Below are 10,447 nucleotides of genomic sequence, written 5' to 3'. Positions count from 1 at the left end.
TGACCGGTTGAGGGTGGGGATGGGCTGTTGAAGACAATTGGACATCTGGTCGGCTAGAGCGGGGCGCGAACCTCCGACCCTGTACTAACTCCACAAACATATTTATTTTTATATAAATATTTACATATTTAGGTTATATATATTTACATATTTATACATATATACATTTAAAAAAATATATCAAGTCCAACACATTCGTTCCTTGTTTCCGAGCGGAGCGCTTTCCAGACGGAACCGGAAATACAACGAATCACAACTTCCACACATGTGTGGAAGAGAAGAGCAGCCGGTTGTCCACAGTTTTACGGTTTTTCAATGTAACTTTTATGTCAACAAAATTATTATTTTCACCAGATAATCCAGACCTGTAGAGGCTGCGTTGACAAAATGGCGGAGATCGTTCAGCAGCGTATTGAGGACAGGATCCCCGAGTTGGAGCAGCTAGAGAGGATTGGACTGTTCACCAAAAAAGAAGTCAAGTAAGACAAAATCCGACGGGCTTTACACACTGTTCTTTAGCAGAACAGTAAAGCAGACGTGTAATTTACCAAGAAATTTTGCAAGGACAGACTACACGTTCTAATTTTAAAGCAGAGAAGTGGGAAACATTTTATAGAAATATATAGAAATATACAGAAATGACATGAACGTACAGTTTTACTCGCCATGATATTCCCTTATGGAGCCCAGTGGTACAGATTCAATATTAGTATTTCTAAAAGAGAAAACAATGTTAATACTAATGCGTGTATTAGAACGAATCTAGCAATACAACATGTGCCATGATACAGGAGTTATTACAATTTGATATGCTGTGATACTGCAGGCAAGGCCATACATTGTCTTTATATGTAATTTAGGAAAACTAGTATTATATAAAGAACACCCGCCAATACTATAATCTGTTTTTAAAAAGCTAACTTTTTATGCAATCAGCGCAGTAGGACATCAGAACATCTATCTAGTTGGGAGGGGTTCAAGCTCAGCACATAATTAAGCACTGTCTGCTTTGAACTGTTTATTAAAAATCCATAAAGTGTTTTGACAATCAGTAGAGTATCACAAGAGATAATATCGTCATACTCAAGTGTAGAACTTTGTTTCTGCAGTTATGGTTAACCTGTTAACTGTGTTAAGTAATCGCATAACTATAGGCTCTGACTTAGAGATATTTAAAAAAATTTAAAACTCATAGAGCCTGTCTGTAACCAGTCACTGGTTACCATTTTAGGTAAACCATTGTCAGATTCCATAGACATTGAAATCCAGTTTGAACTCATACTTGTGTCTTGGGGTGTTTAAAACAACAAATACTTAATTCTTTAAAAACCACATTCTTGAGACCTCATGGATTCACTACTGTTAATGATATTTTCATGCCCTTCAACTGCATTTGACCAAGGATTTGTGTGTTTTACTACAAGATCTCTTCTCAGGGATATGTCCTACCAAGCATTTGCAACAGTTTGCAGTTGGTTCACTTTTTTTATTAACGGTTCTTTAATTACTTATGTAGATCCATAATCAAAAGAGCAATGGCCCTGGAATACAAGCTCCACAGGTTGATCGTAAACAAAGAAGACTTCATTGCATACATTCAGGTAGTGTAATGGAAACTGTTCACTGTGGATTTTAAACAAGGAAAAAATGCTACAAGTGATGTTCAACACCTAATGCAAACATTTTGTGTCTTTACAGTATGAAATCAACATTTTAGAGCTAATAAAGAAGAGAAGAGCAGTAAGTGGCCTGTGATAGTGGTGGCAGTAGTGATCACTTCATTCTATGTTGATATTTCTCTTTTGATTTAATTTAGTTAATGACGGAACCAATTATCATGTTTTGGTACAGCAGCTAGACACTGATAGACTGTCATTGTTGCTTTGAGATAATGTCACATCATTTGACTGTGCCAAATGTTCCATTTGCAGCACATACACTACCACTTCAAGAGAGAAGAGATTGAATACCCTATCATCCATAGAATAAATAGTATCTTCAGAAGAGCAACAAATAAGTGGAAGGTACAGTATGCACAGCATTTATAATGCTACAGTTAGTCACACTGTTGTATACAAGGTATAAAATGCATGTTTGTAACATCAAAACGTTCATTGTACATTATAATGTGAAAGTTCAACTAAATTTATATATTTAAAAAAACAGTGAAATCTAACTGCATTTTCTTCATCAACGATGAAACACATTTATTTACACGTATTTTCTTGATGGAAAAAAACACATTATGCTTTATTGGTCAAATAAGGAATTGTATAATTTTAAATGGTATCTTGAGCCTAAAACACACTGTATGACTGTATGTTGACTTCCCAACACAAAACTGTCTCACAGAAAGATTGCAGTGTGTTATTACTTTAAAATTACTAAAGGAATAATGGGATAAATAACCAGATATTTTTACTTCCTACAGGATGATGTGCAGCTTTGGCTCTCACATGTTGCGTTCAGCAAAAAATGGGTATTTAAAGTCTAATGATTTTCTTTTAATAATGAGTCTGAGTCTGCTGAGTCTGATCAAGCATTGTGTCTAACCATGATGTATTCTGGGTTTCATTCATCAGGCCACCAAAAGCCAGATCAGTAAGGTGTTCTCAGCCATGCTAGCTATTCACCCTGACAAACCAGGTACAGAAAACCCTGATTTTGAAACAGCTGCAAGTCCCCTTCATACCTTTTCCTTGTCCAGTAGAATTACTATTGACCTCATTTTGCCTTCTTTAGCTTTGTGGTTAATGGCTGCCAAGAGTGAACTGGAGGATAGAAATTCTTCTGAAAGTGCCAGACATCTATTTCTTAGGGCTCTCCGCTTCCACCCAAACAACAAGAAAGTTTACCAGGAGGTAAAAGAAGATTTTTATTTTTATGTTACATTTCTAACAAATGAAACCTGTCTTTGAAATCTTGTTCACTGGTTTTATTGGACACTAAGCTAAAAATCAGTGTGATATGCTGGTAGCAATTGTTGAAAGTGTGCTAATTGTGATAGTGACGTCAAATATGTTTCTCTAATGTGCTCCAACTCTATGCTAGTACTTCCGCATGGAGCTGCTGCATTGCGAGAAACTGCGGAAGCAGAAAGAAGAGCTGGAGAAGGCAGAGATGGACCTGGTGAGTGTGGAACAAATTGAACATTAATTGAATATCATGGGGAGTAATTAAACTGAGGGAAATGCCAAAAGTCAGTGCACACACATTAACTCTCACTTTTTATTCAGTAGCTGCTCTTTCTACACATTCCAGGGTGAATATGAGTTTTCTCCAGAGATCCTCAGTGGTAAACTGGCCGAGGTTGTGTACAAAGATGGTACAGGAAAAATCAAAGGTAGTGTTTTTAAAATTTGTATCCAATTCGATGCAAAGGCAAAAAAAGCTGAAGGATTTTTGAGAAGCGGTAGTCTCACTTGTAATTTACGATCCAAAGTTAGCACAGATTATATTTTCAGTGTTGATTAATTGATTTTTGTTAACATATGTCAGATCATTTCGTTGATTTATATGTTTGTACATTTTATACATCTGCACTTATAAATAGGAGAAAAGTAATTGACATGTCTGGTAACTTTAACTTTCTGTTTCTGATGTTTTTGTCCCACAGAGGCAGAGTTTGTCATCTCACTACTGAACGTAGCAGCAATCTTTGACTTCACCAAAGAACTCCAGGGATTCATCCTACAAGAGTAAGTCCCTTATTTACTGAAAAGGGTTTTACTGTGTGTCACTCTCATTTAATGTAATCAGACCTTTATTGCTAAGCATGAATCTGCTTTCTTGTTGTCAGTTTACAGACCAACTACACAGACGACAGCTTGACATGGGATTTCATGGCAAAGAGGGAGCTTGAGGCTCCAGGGGCAGGAGAGGAGCTGCAGTCAGCCAAAGGCCGAGCCTCAGAAATCAACCGCAGAGAGGAGCGCTGCTGTCAGGTGTATGAGGAGGGCATCCAGAGCACCAACACTGGTAAGAGCTCACGTCTACAAAGAGAATACACATTTTACAAAAAGGCAAAAGTACATATTAATTCAATATTATTTTCTTTAATTCAATATTTCCAACATTAATTCCTCCTATTAGAGTGGTACTCTAATTTTGTTGTATTTGTCCAATACAATGACAATAAAGTCTAAAGTCTAAGACGAAGTAGTCTAAACTCTGGGCTCACTTACGTGCTTTTTTTGGTGCTTTGGATGCATCTGATGATCTTCCTTGGCAGATGTGAGTGAGTAAACCACAAGTGAACCACTTCTCCCAAAGTCAAGAATGACCTTTTACAGCAGTGTTCTGTACACTTTGTATCCATATTGTTTAATAAAAGTAAATACCGTTTTACTTAACAGGTTCCTCCCCTTGGTTTATTTTGCACATACTGTCATGGATGTGTCTGACCCAAGGAAAAGGTCTGAAACATCTGTGCATCTTATGGGTGCCCTGTATTCATTCACTGAAAGCATATTTTCTGTCTGCTTCTCTCTGTCATGATCTAGAGCCCATGTGGACCTGCTATGTAGCCTTCTGTTTGGAAAGACTGAAAAGAAAGACCAACGTCCAGGAGCTAAAGGAAAAAGTAAGTGAATAATCTTTCATTTTAAAATGAAACTATTTAATTTTCAGTATGTGACAGTTTGTTTGCTCCTGTGGAAACAAATGTAACATGTACACAGAAAAATGTCAGGGGCTTAGGTGTTGTTGGAGTTGGATGCTTAACGGGTAAATCGTGTGTGTGTGTGACAGAGGCAAGAGAGGCTTCTAAGTGTGCTGCGGCGTGCCCATGACTCTTCACTGCTTAAAGAGGATTATTATAAGACCTGGGTAAGACACTATCTTCATTAAATTTGTAACGATCACTTGTCAGCTGTCTGTTTACACAAAGCTTGTTTTACTGCAGCAGTTTTGCTTGGCTTTGTTAGAACCCACACACTTCTTCAGATGCTTCTGATTCTTCTCCCCAAAGCACTGTTGTGTAGATGCATGGCCAGTAGATACTAAACACATGAATTAAAACCAAACTACTGTCCCCTGCTCATATCAAACATTCACCTTTGTCCAAGGCCAAGGCGAAGACCTTTTATCCATGCCGCCTCCAACCCATATTACTTGCTGCCCTTTTAGTTATGACAAAAGATCCATCGATATTTTTTGCACAGTTCACATTCTGCCAAAATCTCAATACTGTTCAGTAAACAAGTTAGTTTTGTGTTGAAGCAACTGTGATTTACACTCCTCATTTCACTTTTAATTTGGCAGTGTGAATCTCCACAAATCAAATAAAAATGTTTACACCTCTTTTTTTTCCACATACAATTAACAAAGTGAGTCTGATTGCATCTTAAGATAGAATACACAGTGGCACTATAAAGAATTTGATGTTCTATCCTGTCTTCCGCATGACGTTACAGTCATGTTTGAACACTAATATCCCTCTTAATAAAATCATCTGAGCATATTGGGTCTTAGTATTAGGCAAATAGATCGATAGATACTTTATTAATTGGATAGATATTTTATTAATTTTTATCAATTAATGGTGCCAAAAAGAAAAAAAACGTGGGCAATAATAAGTATTGATTTAATAGCTTGTTGATACACAGCAGCAATGACTTGAAGTAATCGTTTCCTGTATGATATTATCAGTCTCTCACATCAGTCTAGTTGAATTTTGGCCCATTCACTCCACTTTGTCCTCATTTGTCCATAGAAATTTGTTCCAGAGTTCTTGGGGTTTTATCAGATACAGTTTTGTGAACCTTAGTTCTGCTTTTATGCTCTGTTTAGACAGAAGAGGCTTTCTCCTGGCATCCTTTCCAAACAAACCGTACCTGTTCAGTCTTCTTATTGTGCTGTCATTGACCTTAACATTTAATTTGCTCAGTGACATATAGGTCTTGGGGTTTTTTTGTGTTTCTCTGAGAATTGCACAGTCTCACCTTGGAGTAAATGTGCTAAGATGTTCACTCCTGGGAAAATTGGCAACTGTCTTGAATGCTTTCCACTTGTGAATAATCTTTCTCACTGTAGAATGTGGAACTCCAAATTGTTTGTATTTGGCTTTTTGACCATTTCCAGATTGATGTGCAGCAAGAATTGCTTCTCTAAGAACATTGCTTATGTCTTTCCCTCTTGGCTCTGTGTTTCACACCTGAATCCTCCAGACTGCCAACTGCCAATACTTCTGCTTTTATAAAGGTCTGCAGACCTGCTGAGAATAAACTAATAAATGGATGATGATTGACTGCAACTTACCTTCTTAAATCCTATGGAAGCAGTAAGGGGTTACTTAGTATTACTTAGTATTGCCCACATGTCATTTTTCTTTTTGGCCTAATTTTTGGCACGGTGAAAAAAGCTATATGTTGTTTGTCCGAGGTTGTATTTGTCTAATAATAAGAACCACTCTGATCAGAAGATTATTTTTTTATACCCATAATAACCTAGAAATAAAAGATGTGGTCCTAGTTTTTGGAAATGACTGTATATAAAAAGAGGTAAAACTGTTGGAAAGCCACTGCAATGATGTAAGGAAACCAACATGATGTTCTCCGTGTCAACAGCTGCAGATCCTGCTCTCATCTGGAGATGCTGAAGGAGCGGCCTGCGTTGCCATGGGAGCAACACAGCGCTACAGCCAATCGGTGTCCATGTGGAGCTTGAGTCTGCAAACGCTAATGCAGCTGGGGAGTGGAGACATGGGCAGGTTTTTCCAGGATGCTCTTACACATGTTAATCCTAAGGTACCCACAGTACACACGCACTCACACACAGTTTATTTTCTCAAATCTATCAAGTTTGGAATTTTATGTGCTTAAACCAAGCCCATACACGACAATAGTTGTGCTTTTATTGTGGTCTAATAACTGTTCTCCTTGGACAATAACACACATGGACATACAACAGCAACCAGTACTGCTGTATAAGTGGGCCATCTCCTTGGCCCAGTTAATCTCTTTTCTATTCTATTAATTCTCTCTAATGGCTTCCTCTATCTCCCCCTCCTTTTTTCAATGAAAACTAAAGACGTGTAAAACTTCAGGCATAGCAAATAAAAGCAAAAGAGCATGTTTATTTTATGGTATTTAAATTCCCTTTGACTTCCTGATATTAAAATGAACTCCCTGCTTTAGCTGAAAAGTCTTCCGCATATGTGTCATCTGGAGGAGTTGTGGAATCCTTAGAACCCCTCTACAGAACCTCAGAGATTTGGTCATAGTGTCTTTCTCGGCCATCATTCAGCAATCAGTGATGATAACTTTTATAGAATAAATACCTACCACAGCATATGATTGTTCTCTTTCTTAAAGGTATGAACATCTTACTGCTCTCATTATTGCACAGCTCGTTAGAGTATAATGCTTTAAAGCTATGAATACACACGTCTTGACTCAGCCAGATGCCATTTAAAGCAGTGAGTGAAATAGCTGGTATTGTTGTAGAGGGTTTCACAAGACTGTGGCCCTGAGAATAGCTGTGTGAGGAGGATTACTACACGCTGCTCATTATGCCCGTTTTTTTCCTCTCAAGATAAGTACACTGTATAAGTCTTGTGAACTACTATAAAACCCTGGGTGGTTTACATCTGGAATGTCAAACAATCGAAGATTGTACTGAGTATATTACAGGGCACAGATAATTTATTGATGACAAAAGTGTTGGGAGATGTTGCATAACAGTCAGACAGGCAAGATGCTAGTGAGACACAAGCTGATAGCTGTGCTGGCTGATAACAGACATAATACTAGTGTGTACCAGCTTGTGGTTGTTTAACTAGTAGATGATTATTGAGCTAATTCCTTTATGCCTTTCTTGACAGGAGAGTCTACCACTTTGGCAGCTGCATGTCCAGTGGTGCGTGGCCAACCAGAATCCTGAGGAGACAGAAGCTGTCTTCAAGGTAGATGAACTAAATCCACTTAGTCTGAAACGACTGCTCAGCATTCAATTATTAAAAATTGTAAGTTCCCCTTTATGTCAGTGTGCTCAGGTCTATTACTATAGTCCACCTGTGACTAATCTAAGTGATAGTTTACAGTAATTTGACATAGACTGACATTATTTTGAAAAACGCACACCTCACAAATCATCAGGACAACACCTAAGACCAGAATGCTGGGGTAGTCTCTGTAGACATCTACCTAGAGTTGAGTAACGATGTAACTGAGCAAGGGCCTCCTGGTCAAGAAGGTGACCAGGAGCCCAGGAGTCAGTCTAACAGCGCTCCAAATGTCCTCTGCAGAGATGGGAGAACCTGTCATATAGATGAACATCAGCCACTTGCTAATCAGGACTTTACGGTGTGTGGCTAAATAGTCCTTTTGAGTTAAAGACATACAATGACCTACTAGGTCTGGTGAGTTAAGAACTAACCCCTTTGAGCAGAACTTCAAACGCCATGTCTGGCATCCACCAGGCCAAGTGAAACATGGCACCATAAAAAGAAAAACTGCAGAAGTCATGTTACTCTTCTGGTCAGAAATACTAAAGTACAGATATTGTAATGTCAGGGAATGGATACTTCTTGCAGATACATCTGGGAGGATTAACAGTCCTTTCAGTCTGTACAGTGTTTTGGCCACAGCAAGGAGATTTTCTTGCAGACAGTTTTTCTCTTGTTTTTTTCCCAGAGAGGTTTGCTGTCGGCAGTGGCGGCTGTTGCCATGGAGATAAAAGAGCACTACCTTGATTGGTCCTATTCGTCTGGAGGCTACAAGAAAGCTATGAAGACCTTCACAAGGTAAAACAAAATCACTTTGTTGGCTCACATTAATTATAAAGAATATAAACCCACTATATATTTTAATTTGTTCTACAACATTGTGTTGCAAATGCACAATAACAGATTATAAGTGTATCTTGTATGTTTGCAGATTTTAAATTTGGACAAACACCTTTTCCCTCTTGTGTAGTTTACAGGAAAACCGCCCCTTGTCCAAGGCCTTTTTCACCAGAATGATTGAGATTGAGAAAGAACAAGTACGTACAGCTACAACAGCTACTGTCTGTGACAACTCTTGCTTACTCTTGGATTCACTATTAGTTGAATTCATAATTTATTACAGCTGCAGGATACTTTTAATTACGGATAGGGGCATTTGTTGCTCTTTTTAATTAAGCCAGACAGTTCTGAGCTCTGATAATAGCCCAGTTTGCTCTTCTAGGAGACTCCAAAAATGAACCATCTAAGAGACTACTATGAAAGGGCTCTGCAGGAGTTTGGCACCTCTGATGATGGTAAGTGGAGTTTAAATGCTTTAAAAGAACCAGGTTCAAAAGGAAAGGTTGCGTTAGATAAAAATATTTATTCACTATATCAAGATGTCAGGTTTCTCCAGAACTGCAACAAAAATACTTACCAAATCATATAAATAATTGTCAGTGCCAAATAAAAAATCTGATCTGTTGTGAAGATGAGAATAATACATTCTTAGACACAGACTCAAAGATGGTCAAAGGTCTGGTATGTCGGCCAAAGAAACATGTAACATTTAGAATATGTGGAAAACCCTTGTTGACTCATTACTTTTAATTTCTGAAGATCTATGGTTGAAGTACATCCAGGAGGAGCTGGGGCCCCTCGGACAGCCGGAGAACTGTGGCAAGATCCACTGGAGAGCAATGAAGTTTCTGGAGGGGGAGAGTGTGGAAAGATTCATTTCCAAATATACTCTCCTTCAGACTGGACACATATCTTAGATTCAGAAAGTTCTGATACCAGTTTCAACCACCAGTGTTTAACAACTGTGTAGGAGTTTGTCATTTAAAGAAAGCAGCAGGTATTTCTCCTAGAAGACTAAGGTCATGTCTGCTCAAGAATTGTGCCATTGGCTGTAAGTGAAAACCCAGTTTTTCTAAGGATTGTTGTTGTTCTACCAGTGTTCTCCTCTGGTGTTTATGGCTTTAGGGAGTATTTTACATATGATTTACAACTTGAACCCACTTTGGTTCATAAGGGTTTATACTGCATTTCATACTAGACTGATGTTGAAAACATGTAGTATTAGAAGGAGGACAAGTTCAATTGAACCCAACATTTGTTTTGGAATTTGATTAAGATAAAATGTTAAGCTGTTAAAATTGTCTTTAAACACTCTTTCATTTTTAGTCTGATTTTATCCCCTTTCTGGGGAGGGATGTACCACAATGACATAGGTAACCACACAACACACATCCTTTTTCTAAACTCTGAAGGACTCAGGGCAATAGTTTCCAATCGCCCACCACTTCTTTAAACTATGTCATGGACGGTTAGAGAAGATAATTTTACACATTGACCAGGTGCATACAGTCAGCACCTAGTACGTTATTTAAATTATATGTTGATTTCAACCTTTTACAGTTTTTAACACAAACATTTTAATTGAACACATTAAACAGTAGTAGTAAGGTGGTGTAGTTACACATCTGTGGTCAGCTAAGAAAACTGTCCATGTGCATAAAA

The 10,447-nt window shown here is 38.1% G+C and overlaps 1 protein-coding gene across 1 annotated transcript; it reads left to right on the top strand.

Moving 5' to 3' along the window:
* The first annotated feature begins 219 nt into the window (after nt 1–219).
* Nucleotides 220–10,347, top strand: utp6 (UTP6 small subunit processome component). The gene is made up of 19 exons (XM_067497389.1): nt 220–479; nt 1,517–1,601; nt 1,699–1,740; nt 1,932–2,024; nt 2,432–2,479; nt 2,583–2,646; nt 2,743–2,861; nt 3,052–3,129; nt 3,262–3,343; nt 3,617–3,698; nt 3,800–3,978; nt 4,503–4,582; nt 4,750–4,827; nt 6,567–6,746; nt 7,823–7,903; nt 8,634–8,743; nt 8,916–8,982; nt 9,168–9,240; nt 9,545–10,347. Exons 1-19 carry the CDS (start codon nt 388–390, stop codon nt 9,700–9,702), a joined length of 1,791 nt encoding a protein of 596 aa, XP_067353490.1. The 5' UTR covers nt 220–387; the 3' UTR covers nt 9,703–10,347.
* The last annotated feature ends 100 nt before the right edge of the window (nt 10,348–10,447 follow it).

The sequence above is a fragment of the Channa argus genome, chromosome 3 (assembly GCF_033026475.1).
Source record: "Channa argus isolate prfri chromosome 3, Channa argus male v1.0, whole genome shotgun sequence".
NCBI classification, from domain to species: domain Eukaryota; kingdom Metazoa; phylum Chordata; class Actinopteri; order Anabantiformes; family Channidae; genus Channa; species Channa argus.
The sequence above is the reverse complement of the archived record's forward strand: the minus strand, read 5'-3'. Positions and strand labels throughout refer to the sequence as shown.

Bases quoted from the DNA above. Each gene is read 5' to 3' on its own strand.
- utp6 (XM_067497389.1), top strand. From the start codon at position 388: ATGGCGGAGATCGTTCAGCAGCGTATTGAGGACAGGATCCCCGAGTTG. The intron at 2,647-2,742 runs GTACAGAAAACC...TGCCTTCTTTAG, and splicing joins TATTCACCCTGACAAACCAG to CTTTGTGGTTAATGGCTGCC. The intron at 2,862-3,051 runs GTAAAAGAAGAT...ACTCTATGCTAG, and splicing joins ACAAGAAAGTTTACCAGGAG to TACTTCCGCATGGAGCTGCT.